The sequence below is a fragment of the Lycium barbarum genome, chromosome 2 (assembly GCF_019175385.1).
Source record: "Lycium barbarum isolate Lr01 chromosome 2, ASM1917538v2, whole genome shotgun sequence".
Classification (NCBI taxonomy): domain Eukaryota; kingdom Viridiplantae; phylum Streptophyta; class Magnoliopsida; order Solanales; family Solanaceae; genus Lycium; species Lycium barbarum.
Window position 1 is genome coordinate 4,919,487 of NC_083338.1, and position 17,766 is coordinate 4,937,252.

The 17,766-nt window shown below is 36.1% G+C and overlaps 2 protein-coding genes across 2 annotated transcripts; one reads left to right on the forward strand and one right to left on the reverse strand.

The window, feature by feature from the left end:
• Positions 1-6,204: 6,204 nt before the first annotated feature.
• Positions 6,205-11,441, forward strand: LOC132625945 (iron-sulfur cluster co-chaperone protein HscB homolog). Its single transcript, XM_060340617.1, has 7 exons — positions 6,205-6,611; positions 8,113-8,209; positions 8,345-8,434; positions 8,751-8,816; positions 9,866-9,934; positions 10,493-10,638; positions 10,986-11,441. The coding sequence occupies exons 1-6, from the start codon at positions 6,259-6,261 to the stop codon at positions 10,628-10,630; spliced, it is 813 nt and encodes a 270-aa protein (XP_060196600.1). The 5' UTR covers positions 6,205-6,258; the 3' UTR covers positions 10,631-10,638; positions 10,986-11,441.
• A 1,049-nt stretch (positions 11,442-12,490) lies between these two features.
• Positions 12,491-16,340, reverse strand: LOC132625946 (putative pentatricopeptide repeat-containing protein At5g06400, mitochondrial). The gene is made up of 2 exons (XM_060340618.1): positions 14,595-16,340; positions 12,491-14,268 (listed from the first exon to the last, which is right to left on the reverse strand). Exons 1-2 carry the CDS (start codon positions 16,277-16,279, stop codon positions 12,525-12,527), a joined length of 3,429 nt encoding a protein of 1,142 aa, XP_060196601.1. The 5' UTR covers positions 16,280-16,340; the 3' UTR covers positions 12,491-12,524.
• Positions 16,341-17,766: the final 1,426 nt, after the last annotated feature.

Consider the following 17,766-nt stretch of genomic DNA (forward strand, 5'->3'; position numbering starts at 1 on the left):
TCTAGTAACCGTCTTTACTACAGTGGTGTTGTATTTGGTACTTGCCAGCTGTAAATCTAGACCGTTATACATAATTTAGGCAAATTTGGATCTTTTCTCTTCATTTAATATTATTTACTTGAATTATAAAATAGAAATAAAAGTATGGAAAAAGTTAGTATAACCTTTTTCGTGTTTGTGCTTATAATTTATAACTATGGTATTCTTATAAGAGTTAAAATCTTCAATAGTTTCAGAACAAACATATATTAGTAATACTTATTGTAAGAGTTATTCTAAGTTAACAAAATGTTAACCAGTTGTTTCAATACATTACCTTGGTTTTTGTTGTAAAAAACCTCATTGACAAATATGAAGACTTAAAGTTGAGTTCAAAGTTCTAAAACGTTAGATAAAGTCCCACTGTTGAGAATTTAAAAAACAAACATACGTGGTGCTAATTAGGTGTTTTTTTGTAAAAATTTACTCTCACACACGTTAAGACATGCAATGTGTCACAACCCAAACTGATGAGTCGTGACGAGTGTCTGACCTCTAGTGACCAAACACCTCTGTACTCATATCTAAACCATACTGAACATCAAGGGCCCATAAGTGGCTTAAACTGATCTCATACTGCCTCAAGAAGGGGTGACATCATGAACTCTGTACATTTACATACATAAAAGCTGAAAGAACAGAGCAAGCTAACTAGGCCACTACATATACTGTACACAAAAGAATAGGAGCCGACAAGAATACATCATCTGACATACACATACACTTGTCTACAGACCTCTAGTGGAATAGAAAACTGTAGAAAGGACGGGACAGGGCCCCGTCATACCTATATGAATATACATCTCCAAAAGAATGGCATACCAAAATAGACTGCAGCTTCGGATAAAATGGAGCGCACCAACTACTGCTGAGTAAAGGTCCTACTGAGCGGGACCGCCTGTCTGTCTACCTGTGCCTGCGGCATGAACGCAGTCCCCCAAGTAATAGAGGAGTCAGTACGGACAATATACTGAGTATGTAAGGCATAAGAATCATGAACGGAATCTGGAACTCAAAGCTAAACTGACTGCCTGCATAGATTTGTATGAACAAGTATCTGTATAACTGACAATGCCTCTGTGGGCGCACAATCTGCATGCTCTCAATGATAATCATGCTCATGTATATAAATATAGGTCATAGTGCTGAGGAACGTTTAGCCCGACCCATATCCCATATAATAGTGCCGAGGAACGTACGACCCGATCCATATATCATATAATAATGCCGAGGAACGTACGACCTGATCCATATATCATCTAATAATGCCGAGGAACGTACGGCCCGATCCATATATCATCATCAAGGTGCACCAGCTGATCAGGTGGTAATGCGTATATAACGCCTATCCATTTTCCCATACCTCATGTACATATAATATACGCGTATATAACGCCTTCCAGTCATGGGTCAATATGCATATGTATATGAATGCAATGCATAACTGAAATGTATACATAGAACTCTCAGAGTGACATAAGGTCATATTACCTCCGATGGACAACTTTTGAGCTAACATCATCAACATAAGTTATCTCAAGACCCATGAACAGAAGGAACAATCATACGGGGTATAGGGACATCAAAGACTGAAATACTCCTAGTGCTTCTAAGAGTAGAGTAATATGGAAGCTCAGTTAATCACTTGTTGGCTCATAACATAGGATCATGCCAAAATGAAGAAGGAATAGCCTTAACATACCTTAACGTCTCCTTAATCGTTTAACGTTCTCCTTCTACGTTCACAAGATCTACATTTAAAAGGATCATACTAAGGTTAAGTCTTAAAGACACTCTTAAGTTCAAACTAGAATAATTCATGAGCTAGCGAAAATTGGGCAGCATTTCCCCTGTTTTATCGACTTTCATTATATCATAAAACAACTCCCAATCAACAATGACATTATCATCAATTTCGCAATTAAGAGACTTCATTACATGTCCAAAACTCCTTTTCATAACCAACACACAACGACAATTTCAATACAACTCTATATACACTCGTATACCACACTTCCTCATCATCATTACTACCATTCATAGAAAGATTATACCCAAAGTACTCCAACAATTGCAACTCAAGTCAATTTATTACTCATAACATCATCAAACCCACCTTTGAACTTCCTCTTTTACTTTCTTTCCCTCAATCAAATTATTCAACAACTAGACATTCTTAATAACATGGAAACAAGTATAAAAACTCACCTTAATCACACAAGAGCAAGCTTTGAATCAAATCATTCACTCGAGTGAAACCCCAACTTCAACACCAAAGAAAATCTTGAGTTCTACAAACCCTAGTGAGCCTTCCAACACTTGGATCCCTTGATTCTTGCTATTTGATCTATGATCTCTGTTGGGTTTGTGTGGATATGCTTGGAGGAAGGTTCTAGAGCTTTCAAGACAGGGAAATGTTGGAAATGAAATAAATGAACAAGGGTCATCCATATAAAAAAAAATGGCCCGGTCCATTTATACGGTCCGTATAAATGGACCGTATAATCGCACCATGGAATTACCCTTCTCTGGAAGGGTTATACGGACCATTATACGGGCCGTATAAATTTATACGGTCCGTATAAGTGGCCGTACAACTCAAAATTTTCGGAACTTTCTCTCATCGATTCATTCAACCTCCAATCCTTATGGAACCTTATTGACACTTATATAACACTTCATTAACCATCTAAGAAGACCTATAACTCCTCCTCAAGATATTACTAAATAATTATAGCTCACTAAATGCGAAACCTTCCCAAACATAACTTGCGTTTCACTTTCTTTGACGAACTTAGTCTCACTGATTCATATGACTTCAAGATCTTATGGTACGCGCTTAAAGTTATCAAATGCTTTCCTTAGTCTCATAAGAACTTCATGGTAACCTAAGGCTCGCGTTGTTCTACTCACAATGCAACAGTCCGAATCTCCGAGATGTAACACAATGTTACGCCCCAAACCATGGCCTAGATGTAACACGACACTCGGTGCCTTGGTGCACGTGACTGAGCGAACCACATGGCTTGCTTAATCAACATAGGGCATGTACTGATGCGGAATGTAATACCAACATGCGTGGTGACAGTAAAACATGAGATCAAATAATCATAAGTCTGAAAATATATAATAAATACTGTGAAAATATATAATAAATACTGAGCTAATACTGGCTATACGACTCTGAACATCTGGCATGACATAATTGAACTAGTCTAGTCTATGAAACCTCTAACATGAGTCTAATTGCTAAATTGTTTACCGGGACAAGGCCCCCGACATACCTTAACTGCATAACTGACATGAAATAAATAAAGATAAAACCTCGAATGAGATGGAGCTTACCAATAGCTGATACGTGCAAGGTCTTAACGAGCTGATCCGTCGTCCTGTAAATCTGCATCGTGAAATGCAGGCCCCCGGCCAAATAAAAGGGGACGTCAGTACATCCGAATTGTACTGGTATGTAAAGAAACTGAATGAAATAAGCATGGCACATGAAATAATAGAACTGAAACTGTATATGTAAGCTGAACATGAATATGAGTATTATCAATGCAACATGAGTAAAACATTTTAAGTGGGAGAGCCTTAGTATAACTGACATGTAACCTAGGTATGTGGCGGCTGATCTCTGCCCGACCAGCTAAGCCATCCTGTACCTTGCCGGAGTACAAGACATGAACATGAACATGAATGGATCCAATAACCCGCAATGGGTAAACATGAAGGAATCGTCCTAACTGGGCGAAGCGATCCTTATCCTACGCTGGCATACATAGTTTCAGGCTGTCTGAGCCTTCTCGATAATTTGTGCAACTCCAAAAACATGAACATGAATATAATTGGCTTAGTAGCCTACGAATTATATAAGTATGATTATAAACATGATTCTTGATCGTATTATAACCTGAAGATAGATATATAGTATAACTTGTATGAAAATATGGAAACATGTAGAAGTTCATGAAATAAACTTAAAAGTTCATATCTTGCATTTAAAAACCCATGGAATGCAAAGTATGAGTTTTCATGGATAACGGTCAGATTCTCAATAACCAAAATGGACTATTAAGAACACAATAACGAATTATTACTACGACATGGTATATCATGGTACATTACTTAGGGTTATCATGAACATGGCTGGAAACCCTAATTTTGGTGAAATTCGTATAATCATATGGAAGAACGTGGCGTGGGGAAGAACAATGATGTTCCCACACGTAGATAGAAGCTCTACATACCTGTAACGCTCTAAAACTCATATAAAAGTCTGAACTTTGAGACGAAGTCCAAAAGCCTTAATCTTGAATCCTTGTGATGGGTTTTTATGAAAACCCTAGGTTTAGAACAATGAATTCCTATTTAATACTGAAGAATATATGTTGGAATTCACTCGAGATGCTTAGAATAGACTTACCTTAACGTATTCTAATGGTTGGGGGAGAAGAACTTCGTGCTAGGGCTTGGGAATATGAAAAATAAGAAAAAGAACTCAAGTCTCGTATTTATATTAAGAAGTACGGGCACAATGTACGGCCCCGTACATTATTGTATGTCCCGTACATTATGGGCGTACCTCATGTGTCAATTTACAGAAGCTACGATTTTTAGTCTGTCAGGTATGTGATGAAAAGTACGGCTCGTATAAATTGTACGCCTTAAAAAGTACGACCCATATAACTTGCCCGTACATGAAATGTCAAATTTCAGTCACTTCTGATTTTCCCTTGTGAGATAGTCCACGAAGTACGGCCCATACATTTTGACGTAAACGTACTTTTACCATTCCAGGCAAATTTCCAATTTCAACACTTCTTGTCTTGTTTTCTAAGTCCCCGAATCATGAACATAGCTTAGTTTAAGGCACGAGGTGTTACATGCAATTTCAGTGCAGTAGTTTTTTTTCCAATCAAGATTAAAGACAAGGATCAAAGATTATAATTGATATCAGAACTCCAATTGACCTTTGTTGTAAACTAAATCTCATTAACATTTTACGACCGTAGAGTAGAGCTGATGAAAAGAAAAGTAAAAAAAAAAATAAAAAAAAATGGGAAACTTAGTAAATGTATCATTCGGTCAACTGGTTTATCAAATATGGTCAAAGTATACACTATCTATACACTTCGATTGTATATGTTGTGTGCATATGTATATTAAATGTATAGGCATGTATAGTATATGTATTTAGTATAAGCTATACATTACTTATATACTATGTACATATATTGTAAATTAGATGACCGAATGATATTTGACTGTAATTTTCCCAAAAATTTAAAGAGCAACCCAGAGCATAAAACATCATGCATTAGAGGGTTCGAAGAAAAACCGTATAATATAGACAACTACCTTAATAGACAAAAATAAACTAATAGACACAAAGTGAGTGCGTGTCTGCTAGTTAGAACTACGAAAAATAATTATTTTCAAAGGTAAATCAGAAATTTGCAGAGAATGAAACAAGGTCAATGAAAATTAAATCAATTTCTCAAAAGGTTACTCAAGTATGTTGAGTTATCTAGTAAAGTCATTTAATTAAATTTTTTATCAATAAAGTCATTTAGCTTATAAATTCTTTCTTCCAAAAATCTATTTCTCCCCCTGCAAAGTCACTTAAATTAAATTGATTTTCCCACAAAATCATTATAACCAAAAACTAAAAGAGATAATTACATAAGCCTCTCCAAATTTGGTCATGTAATACTTACTTCCTTTAATCATTAAAGTTTGGTAAAATGTCTCAAAAATATCTTTGTTCCATTTATTGAATAAAAAATAACCCTTAACATATTAAATTCTTTTTGTATAATTTTTATTAAATTTAATAATTAGAGTTTGATAATATCTAAGGAAGATCAAAAGTGCTCAATTTTGATAAACTTAAGGGGACCAAAACTTTTTAGTGATAAAGGACTATTTTACTAACAAGGGTTACAGTGTAATGGCTGGTACTATTTTATCTTTAATCAAGAGGTCTCGAGTTCGAGTCACCTCGGGTACGAAGTCATCCTTATTAGGGAGTGCTTTGCCCCCTAATATGGTACTACTGGCACGAAGTTGGATTAGTTGGGCCCCATTATAGATACCGGACCCCAATTGGAAAAAAAGAAGACAAAGGACTATTTTTTTTTTTGAACCTACACTCAAATATATAGTTGAAGATTAAAGAAATTTCCACACTTCATCAAGTTTCTCCAAAACCTCATTAAAATGTTGATGAAAAAGCTGAAAATTTTAACACCATTTTTATCACAAAAACTATTACTAAAAAGGGAAATAACAATTTCTTCTAAAACCCAATTAGATTTCCATGTTTATTCATCAGTTTCTCCACAAGTAGAGCCACAATTTCCTCATTTTTTACAACCCCAAAGGCTTAATTTTCTTGAAAACAATTTGGGGTTTTCTCAAAGAACACTTTTTTGTTCTGAAGCTGCTAAAAAGATTTATTGTTGGAATTGTAATTTTGTTTCATCAAATACAACACCCTTTCTTGTTTGTACTGCTTGTGGGTGTGTACAACCTGTTGATCAATCTGTTGATTATTTCCAAATATTTGGATTGTAAGTTCTTAGCTTTTATAAATGATGGTATTATTATAATCTGCTAGCTTTTTATAAATTGTGGTATTATAGGTGTAGTTTGTATTGGGTATATATTGTAAGTCTTTTTTCTTTTTAGTATTTGGAGCAAAGGGGAGTCAAAGATTTGAACTTTATACCTTTAAGATTAAGAAATTTATGTATGTATATAAAATTTGGAACTCAGTTATTAGCACTTGAAATCGTCGTTCTAAAATCAAGAACTCATAAAGTCTTCTCTTCTTTCTTTAAACTCCGTGTCCAGTCAAATCGGTTCACATATATTGAAACAGAGGGAGTATTTAGTATTCGGAGGAAAGGCGAATTCAAGATTTGAACTTTATGGTTTGGGGTGGGGTACCACTGGACCCCACTGCTTATTTGAGTTACTGAGTTTGAAATTTGATATTTGTGCATATGTAGTGGAATTATTTTAGTTGTTAGCTTTTGTAAATGGTGGTATTATGGCTGTAGTTTGTTTTGGCTATATTTTAAGTCTCTTTTGTTTTTAGTATTTGGAGTAATGTAGAATTAAAGATTTGAACTTTATGGGTTTGGGAGTAAGAAATTGATTAAATTTGTATATATATTGAATTTAGAACGTGGTTATTAGCACTTGAAATCGTCGTTCTAAAATCAAGAACACATAAAATTGAAATCATGGCTCTGACTCTGCGATGAACCCATTGATTATTTGAGTTACTACGTTCGAAATTTGATGTTCTTACATTGTTAGTAGAATTATTAACACATATAGAGGATTTGAATCAAATCCGAACCAGTAGCTTCTACTGTTACGTCCTTGACTTGGAAGTTGTAGAGTTCCTGGCACAGTATATAATACATGATACTTGGTGGTGTTTTTCTCAACTTTGTAACAAATAAATGTAGGGATAAGTATCAGATATGACTTATTTAAATGGTTAACAGATTTTTGGCGTGCTGAGAGGATCTGTAACATCAGGTCGCGAAATGTGTGTGTGTAAATATATTAATGGCAGTTCTTAACTTCTCTTTTTTTTTTTTTTTTTTTTTTTTTCTTTCATTTTTAGTGAATTTAGAGCATTTAGGAGAGAGGGTAGAGGTTCCTTTTTATGACTGTAAAACTATGACTGTATTCATATTTGTAATCTCCAACATGAAACCGTTAGAGTTTTTGACGTACTGACTCTTGGTTTCTGATCAATTTACAAGAAGCAGCTTTTAGTTTGGTATACCGGAAAAGTACTAAATATAAACATGATATAGAGAAGAAAAAAGAGTTTTATCCTTGGTGGTTGTTCAGCAATGGCTGTAGTTGTATTTATAATATCAAAGGGGAGTGGAGCTGCTACAGTTCTGAATACCCAAGGTTGAAAAAGGAGTGCGAGACACGTTTCCTATTAATTTCTTTTTCAACTTTATCTATAGGTGTTGAAGTTTCTTTCTTTTATTTCCATGGCTGGTAACATTGAGATGCTAAAGATTCTCTGCATTCTTACAGGGAGAAAAAGTATGGAATTGAGGGGGAGAATCTCGAGCGCAAGTACAAAGACTGGCAGAGGAAGCTACATCCAGACTTGGTTCATACAAAATCTCAGGTTAATAGAATTGTACATTGTGCATATATATATATATATATATATGGAAATTTCATTTTCCAGGCTCCCTTGTGGGTCCCTTTCTGCCAAGATTTTGATATTTTTTTCCTGTGGCTTTTTTGCTGTTTCTGCTAGAAAGAAAGGGATTATGCTGCTGAACAGTCTGCTCGTGTAATCGATGCCTATCGCACACTAACTGACCCATTATCAAGGGCAATATACATTGTAGGTTACCATTATTTAATATGTACTTATTGCTATTGTAGTTTCATTTCCCATTGGTGATTGTCACTTGTTCAGAACATATTTTCTGTATGTATGTGATGATATATATGTGCAAGAGACATTTGACAGAAGATAACTTTTGTACTGCCTCCTTTTATTTGTTTCTTCCTTTTTTATTTTATTTTTAATTTTTTGGCGGAAACATGCTTAACAAACTATAAGCACAAGAAGATTGTATAAAGGCTAATGTTTTATAAGCATATATCATCTTCTGACATATGTGTTTTTGTTCTTAACGTTTTGTCCTGGCTTCCAGTTGAAGTTGGAAGGTGTGCACGTGGATGAAGAGGAAAAGATTGACGATATAGAGTTGCTGACTGAGGTAAAATTTGTTAAATTGTTATTTTTGGAATTACTTATTGATAAGTGCTGCTGTTGATTGTTTCTTGGACATGTTGGCTTTTTTGTATAAGATAGAAATTGGCATTCAATACAATGTGAAAAATGATTTTGACCCTATATTCAACCAATTGCTTACACGTTTTTTGTCACTCCCCCTTAACGGTAAAGTTTTGGTATGAGTTTATTACGCTATCTAAGATTTGGAGGTCTTCCTTTGTTGGGGTTTAACAACATTAGCATTGCCATTTATATCTGATATTCACTTGTCGAACTGTACGTACTTATATCTTGCAGCAAGTTAGTCAAACCAGTGTAAGATGATCCTTCCTCCTCAACTGCCTTCTGAGCCATATCCTTGTACTCTTTAGCTCTGTTTCTGATTCCCTCTGCTTCTTCACCCACCATTACTCTCTTTATTGCTTTAGCTATTTCTTCTCTTTTTCACTCCGTCACAAGTTGTTGCCTGCCACTGCACTGAACCAACTCCAACCTCAATTGCCAACTTTTCATTAGAAAATTTCTCAGCGAACTGAGGCCATGTCACCATTGACAGCCCTGCTGATATTCCTTCCAGCAGCGAATTCCACCCACAATGAGTAACGAAAGATCCCACAGCTTCATGATCAAGAATTAGCGCTTGAGGTGCCATCCTCTTATGATTAATCCTTTTCCTTTTGTTCTTTCCTCAAATCCTTCAGGCAGACACTCTTCATTTTCTTCAATTTTCCTTCTCTGACAACTCAAATGAATTCTTGTCCAGAAGCTTCCCGTAGCAGTTTCTTGCATTTGTGATGCAGTGAAAATTGCTACACTTCCGAAGCAAATGTGAATGATGGAACTTGATTATCTTTTTAATCAAGCCATATCATGCACTCATATTATTTTGTTTGATCTTCATGAAGGTGTGATCTTAGCTCCTCCTCCACAGCTTGCCTAAACTCTTTTTTTGTTTTTGCTTTGATAACCGTGGTGCCCGGGCCAGCTTAAACTCTTCTTTTCTGACTAGTAGTCATCAAATTTTAACTGCAGATGATGGAACTCAGGGAAACTGTTGAAGAGGCTGCTGACTCGCAAGCACTAAAACAAATCCAGGGGCAGGTACAAAAGGACTTCAACAATCTTCTTTGAATTTTGTGCAGAATATCTAACTGTTTTACTAGCTGTTAGAGAAATTATTTTCATGTTTTCTCCTTTCCTTTCTCCTCCTTTTTTTTTTGGTTTGTTTTGTTGTTTTTGCGCTGGGTTGCAATCTAAGCGTCGGCCGTCGGCTGAGTGGGCAAATTCTGGTGGGTAATAGTTTTTTATCGGATGCCTCCACAGAGTTATCAAGCAGTTGGTGCTGATTGACATTACCTTGATATCATGGTGTATTAATTCTGTAATTATTTTGATGTAAAGCCATCTGACTTTTATTGTGTGAAATGAACTACTGCAAAGGCTTCTGCTAGTTTCAAATGTACTAACATAATAAGAAGGAACTAATTGAACAGTTTTATTTTTTTGTATTTATGGCGTATGCGTAGCCTTGCAGTTGTCGTAATTCTTAACAAAGCCAATTGCTGATGGCTGGCTTTTTATTCCTTTTGTCTATGCAATCTGGAATGGACTTGGCTTTGCTAATTCTATCTGTGTGCGCTCTACTTCATTTCTTTGCAGATACAAGCAAAGTTCGAACAATCATCCATCTCTTTTGCAGACGCCTTACAAAGTAGAAAGTATGAAGAAGCTTTGGCTGCAATCCGTAAGATGACTTACTACAAGCGTGCAAATGAAGAGATTGTGAAGAAGCTCTAGTGCAATGGGTATGGAACCTTTCAATTGTTGCACAAGTACTTATACTTTCATCCTTGATTATACTTGTTTAAACATGAACATCCATCCAAGAAGGGCAGCCAATGGAGCAATGGTACAGTTATCTCTGAGTGACCTATAATTACGGGTTCGAGCCGTGGAATCAGCCATTGATATTTGCTTCATGGTAGGCTGCCTACATCACACCCCCTTTGGGTGCGGCCCTTCCCCTGACCCTGTGTTAACACGGGATGCTTCGTGCACCAGTCTCCCCCCTTCTTTTTTGATACATATTTGTTGGTTCAAATGCTTTTGGGATTTACCTGTGCATCTGTTGTATTTGCTTGGACTTTTGTAGAAGCATGAAGCTGTGGTTTGGGAGTGAGATGCAACTAGACTCAATCAGACGAACCCGGAGCATGAGTAAGGTGAAAAAGACGACAATAAGTTGATCTGATGAAGTTGGGTTCTCACTTGTTCCGGTTGATCTAGTCGCCTACCATTCTTTCCAACACAACCCCAAAAATGTACACTATTGAATGTTGACAAAATAATAGCCAAGAGCGACGATAGCAGTGTGAATACCTGATCTCTCTGAGTCATTGATGGATGATCCTGGTGGATTTTTCACAGTTACTATTTATATGAAATGAAAACAGAATAAGAATATGTCGAGAGCAGCGATTTGAAATGTTACATTTAAATTACTGAAAGTTGACTTGGAACTATAGCAACTCCATTTTTAATGACTTATAAGCTGGCTTCTATTAGTTTTCTTCCAAGAATATCATGAAATTGCACCTTATTAAGACAACTCAGTAACACTGTTCTCTTGTATTTTAACAGTTGTTCATAGTGTCACTATTTTGAGAATGCGTATGAAAGTACATAAATGATATACCTCCAGCAATCCAAATTGATGTGTGTGTGTGTTTGGGAGTTTATTTGTTTTCAACTCCTTGCCAGTTGCCATTCACATGATCTCAATTTGAACCATCATTAATTGCTTGATTTTGCTTTTATGAACTGCCATGTTCTTCAAGTGAGGAATAGGGATTACGAACCCACAATTTGCGCTTAGCAAGCTTCTAGGTTCATACTATTAGGCTACCAAGTTTGGTGGTGAAATCTTGGCTTTGTTTCTTTATTTTGAAGCACTCAATAACAATGACAGAGCTAGGATTTTCATTAAGGCTATTCAAATATAAAAACATAAACACACGATGGAGTCAAGGGGATTTAATATATATACGTAAATGAATTGATCAACTTACACAATGTAATTTTCCGGCAAAAAGGCATCAATTGACTACCCCTTAGATAAGGTAGCTCTGCCCTTGCTCAACTATTTCAAATGTTGAACATACTCAAACACATGTGCCAAATTTTTATTGTAGCTCTGCCCTTGCTCAACTATTTCAAATGTTGAACATACTCAAACACATGTGCCAAATTTTTATTGTAGCTCTGCCCTTGCTCAACTATTTCAAATGTTGAACATACTCAAACACATGTGCCAAATTTTTATTGTAGCTCTGCCCTTGCTCAACTATTTCAAATGATGAACATATTCAAACACATGTGCCAAATTTTTATTTTTCAATTAGCATTAGTATGAATTTATGTGTGATCAAGGACCTAAAATGTCCACAACTCAAAAGTCACATCATCTAAAGATATCTTTTAATGGTGTAAATGCATCATTTGGAGGTTTAAACTCAATTTTGCGCATGGCTATAAACTCCACAGCATTTTTCAAAGTACTCACACATATGGTTGGCTTTACTTCCTTCTAAGTAATTTGCCCTATTTTGTGTGATCTTGCAAGAAACGGAAAAAAAAAAAAAAAGGGACAGCTAAATGAGCTGGATCATAATACAATTATGAACAAAAAATATCAAGTTAGAAACTTTCTTCTCCTTTTCACATCTAACTTCATATGCAATACAGTCTTTGCTAAATCTTGTTTTCCTTCTCTATTGAGTCCATAGAAGACAGTTCTATAATTAACAGTACTAGGAACAATCCCAATGTCCAACATTTCAGATAAAAGTTGAAGTGCTTCTTCAGAATTACCAATTCTACATAGACAAGAGATGAACATGGAGTATGCCTTGAAATCAGGATATGGTCCATTCTTTTTCATCAGATGAAACACATCCCGAGCCTCGGAAACTTTTCCCACGTTCATGTACCCTCGTATTAAAGCTGAATAGGTTACGATCGTTGGTTCGCAGCCCGAATCTTTCATTTCCACGAAAATTTCAAGAGCCTTTCCAACCTGTTTCGCCCTGAAAAAGTAGCCCATCAAGGAAGTATATACATGAGGTGTTGGATGAACCCCGACCTGCTTCATAGATTCGATTCTTGCCAATGCCTCTTCTAACTGCCCTTTTTGTAGTAGTGCGTGAACTAAACTTCCATATACATACTGATTCAAGATATTTTGCTCGTCATCAACTTCGTTAATCAGTGCTAAAGCCTCTTCGAGCCTCCCTGCTCGACAAAGTGGTCTAATGTACAACGAATAAGTTAAAGGGGTACTGAAACCGAGTTTTTGTAAAGATTCAGCACAGCTTCTGGCATCCCTTAATTTACCAAGTTCACATAAACAACCAAGATAAGCTTCTATTAGTTCTTTATCGGGACTGTATCCAGCTTGAATCATCTCCTGGAATATTTTTACTGATTCATCAATTCTCCTACCTTTTTTCTGACAAAGAGATGTGATCAAAGCTTTGTACGTACTTTCTGTGGGTTTACAACCGCGATCTTTCATTTCTTTAAAAGTACGAACAGCGATATCTGTTAGTCCTGTTTTGCCATACTGCATTATCATGATTGTCCAGGTATGAGCTGTTACTAAGCAACCGTTTCTCCTCATATCAGAAAAAAGATTTCTCATCTGAGTGAAGTCCTTACCCTGTCCTGCTATTTTAATAGCCATATTGTAGGATTCCGTTGTATGTCGATAGTTAGTTTGCTTCTCAACCCAAGAGAAAAATTGCAATGCCATACGACCTTGCAGCCTGAAGTTACGCAAAACTTCCACAACAATTTCTGGGGTGAACCGTATGTCGCATTTCTCCAATTTTTCTTGTATTAAGCACCAATCAGTTAACGATAAAAAAATTTGGCAAATCTCATGTACATCACTTTCAATAGAGAATTTTGAAGCTGAGGACACTTGTTCTAGGTTTTCTGAATTAAACTCCAAAATTCGTTCTTGTTGACTGCTCGCTTCAAGGGTTTCGTTTTCTTGATTGTAAACTTTATGACCCCCCTGCAGAAGCTTGATCCTGTTGATGTTCTTCGTATCTCCTTTTCTCTCCAGGTACGAAATAACATCCTGGAAGATATCGTTTCCAATAACCATCTTAGAGGCCTTCATTTCATTTAGAACCTTGAAAATATCGTTCGTTCTTGACACTTTGGAAAGTTCGTTGATAAATATGGTGTATGATTTCCGACTAAAGACAATTCCTTTATCCTTCATATTCTCGAACACTTCCCACGCCTCAGAAATGCGGTTTTGGCTGATATAACCCGCAATTACAGCAGTTGCTGCAACTGTATCCAATTCGACTCCCATCTCTGTCATCTCAGTATAGAGATTCAATGCTTGCTGAAACTCATTAACCCTGAAAATATGGGTGACAAAATTAGCCCATGAAAACATGACCCGTCCATTTAATAGCCCAACCCATTTCAGTGTATCAAAACATTGGGCTGATATGTGGCCCAAATTAACCCATGAGAAATCTTATCAAAGTATTTTTCATTTGATATGTCATATATATATATATAGCCATAAAGGGGGAAATGTTTTATTAGGTATTAAAAGATTATAAAAGAACAAACCAAGAAATTAAAACTTAGTAAGAATTGGCAGGTTGGGTTATGGCCCGATTTTTAGCCTATTTTGACCGCCCAAATTCAGCCCAACCCGCCCATTTGACACCCCTACCTGAAAAGGTGCTGCATCAGATTAGTATAAGTCGAGACGTTGGGCAAATTTCCTGAACCTTTCATGCTTTGGAATAGATTAAGCGCGTTTGAAATTTCGTTTCTCCTCAAATATGCACTTATAAGGACTGCATAAAGATTCTCAACAGCCCCATTTCTTTTCTTCACAATTTCAACAATCTCCAATGCATCATCGATCCTCTCGGCCCGACACAGTCCTTTCACCAATGTCGTAAAAATTTCAGAGTCGAGGTTCATATTTTTATTCTTTAAATCACGAATCAATTCCAAAGCTTCTGTAATTCTCCCCGCAATGCAGAAACTCTTCAGCATAAGGCCATACACGTGGTTTTCTGGAATACTAGAAAAACTTATCATGTCGTCGCCAACTTTGTGGACCCCAGCAATATTTCCAGAGTTAGCCAAGCATTTGAGCAACTGTCCAACCATAGCTGCATCCAATATAAAGCCTTTGTGGATCATCTCGTTGAAGTACTCCAAAGCAATGTCCGCTTTTCCAGCATTACAAAGCGAACTCAGCATAATCTTATAAGCCCTTAAATCAGGCTCATAACCGAGTTTCTTCAACTGTTCAAACATCGACAACGCTTTGCCAATCAACTTCGCTTTCCCATAATGCGACAACAAAATGCTCCACGTCTTAAGATTCTTCTGGCAAGAACTCGTCTCCATTTCTTCCACCAATTCGTCAACCAACCGAAACTCCTTAGCTTCCGCAGCCATGTAAATCATCGTGTTATAAGTCGATGTAGTATGACTAAACCCTTTTCTTGATTTCACCCAATTGAAGAACCTCAAAGCTAAATGAGGAACTTTGAAACATCTCTTTAAAACCTTCTCGACGACCTCCTCGTTATACTCAAAACCCACACTTTCCAACTTTTCTTCCATGGAAATCACATCACATTCACTCCTCAATATCCCTGTAATCTTATGAACAATAGGACTAACATCACTTTTCATCAAAGCTTCCATCTGAGTATTTTCATGTAAATTTCGCATTTCCAACTCTGTACTCTTCTTAGCATTTGCATGAACATTATCGGAAACAGTCTCTCTGCCTCCCAAGACAGGGGTAAGGTCTGTGTACACTCTACCTTCCACAGACTCCACTTGTGGGATTACACTCGGTATGTTGTTGTTGTCGCTATATGGCGAATCCAACAGCCCTTTACTCTGCTTGGCGTTTTCATGAACATTATCGGAAACAGTCTCTCTGCCTCCCAAGGTAAGGGTAACGTCTGCGTACACTCTACCTTTCTCAAACCCCACTTGTTGGATTACACTGGCTATGCTGCTGTTGTTGTTTGATGAAATCTCCAAGTCTTTACTCTGCTTGGCATTTTCTCGAACACTTAGCGTGCAATTTAATGAATCCACAACTTGGGTTTCCTTTAAATTTGTAGATTCATATGGGTTTTCATTTACCATTACATTATCTGTACCTAAAATATCTCTAATCTCATTAAAGAGTGAAGTGAAATTCTGGGGTTCATTCTTGTTTTTTGAATTGGTGTTTTCAGTTTTCTTGGATTTGTGAAACTTAGATGACTTAGTGGAAATTGAACAAGAAAAAGTATTGAATCTTGAATTCAAGAGATTATTTCCATAAGTTAGAAGTCTTTGTTTGTAAATGTACTTCAAAATCATTTTCGTTTGGAACATTGTTTCATATAGTAGCCGTGGGTATGTATGTTAGTGTGTATATTGGCTCTCCTTTTTTAAACCATGGTACACAAATGGTTTTCATTTTTATAAGCTAAAATGAGTTTTATTATTAATATTATTAATTATACTCCCTCTGTCTCAATTTAGTCTATCCAGAAAAGAATGATACATTTTTATATTTAGAAATATTTTAACTTGAAACTTCCCATTTTATGCTTAATGAAATAATTTGCAGTCACACAAATATTTATGACCAGTTTTAGACCATAAGTTTCAAAAGTCATTCTTTTCTTTCTTAAATTCCGTGTCTAGTCAAATTATATCACATAAACTGGGATGAAGGGATTATCTTTTTTTACACCTCTCCTCATTAGCTCCCTTTTGCTCCCTGGGTTTCTTGAACCCACAATCTTCGGATTGGAGGTGAAGTTTTTTTTCTAGAAAGACTCAACATTTAGGCGAGCGATATGTTTATTTGATACGTAGCGAGTCTAGGATCGATTCTTGTACAACTACACTAGTATGAAATCGATTTAACTACACTAGTATGAAATCGATTTTGTTCTTCTTAAAATGGATAATTTTTTATGAAAATACGCAAAACGAATTTGTGAACTACGATTTATATGCGTCTTAAATTAGTTAAGGTAACAAACGATTTGGGATATGATGCTAGCTTAATTACATTTCTAATAAATGCAACTTATAAATCACATGTCGAAAGGACAACTCGATGCACTAAGCTCTTGTTGTGCCGAGGTCCGGAAAAAAGCTGAACTACAAGTGTCTATATATGGCATGTCGAGAATGCAATTTATAAAATAAAAAAGAATAAATTTTTGTGCCGTTTGCAAAATGAAGTAACAGATGATCAATTGTCATTTATGAAATTATAAAGGGTCATAACACAGCTTGCATTGCTCAAGTTGAAGCAAACCTACGCGCAAATATCTTTGAGTATTGCATTGAAACAAATAGAAATTAGCGTGAGAATACTGAATAAAGACTATCATATATCTCAAATTTAAAATTAAAATTATGCACAAATCTAATAAATAAAAAAATATTAAAAATAATCTTCAAAGTTTATTTCAAATTGCATGAAGTTCACCAACAAGGCAACAAGATTACCAAGTTGCATTGGTGCATAACTAAACTTGATTTTGATGGGCACTCATAGTACTCCCCAATTTGTGTGGTCAACCCAAATGTATGAGACATGTTTTCCACATTGTTCTTGGTCAACTTTTGTGCATTAATAACAGCAAGGCAGTATCGTTAACTTTCGTGAACGTATTTTAAGCTAACTAATTGCATGTCGAGCATTTAAGCGGGACTTAAACTAAAATGATAGTAAGCATAGACGTAGATTGTTGCATGAAAAGTTTTAAGGGGGGCTCGAGCTAAAATGGTAGTAAGCACATACGTAGAATGTTGCATGTCGAGTGTTTGAGCGGGGCTCAAGCTAAAATGATAATCAACAT

What these genes read in the sequence shown, in the direction of transcription:
- LOC132625945 (XM_060340617.1), top strand. Translation starts at nt 6,259, where the DNA reads ATGTTGATGAAAAAGCTGAAAATTTTAACACCATTTTTATCACAAAAA. An exon ending in TATTTCCAAATATTTGGATT is followed by an intron (nt 6,612 to 8,112) that starts GTAAGTTCTTAG and finishes GCATTCTTACAG; the next exon opens with GGAGAAAAAGTATGGAATTG. An exon ending in TATCAAGGGCAATATACATT is followed by an intron (nt 8,435 to 8,750) that starts GTAGGTTACCAT and finishes CCTGGCTTCCAG; the next exon opens with TTGAAGTTGGAAGGTGTGCA.
- LOC132625946 (XM_060340618.1), bottom strand. Translation starts at nt 16,279, where the DNA reads ATGTTCCAAACGAAAATGATTTTGAAGTACATTTACAAACAAAGACTT. An exon ending in CTGATGCAGCACCTTTTCAG is followed by an intron (nt 14,269 to 14,594) that starts GTAGGGGTGTCA and finishes CCATATTTTCAG; the next exon opens with GGTTAATGAGTTTCAGCAAG.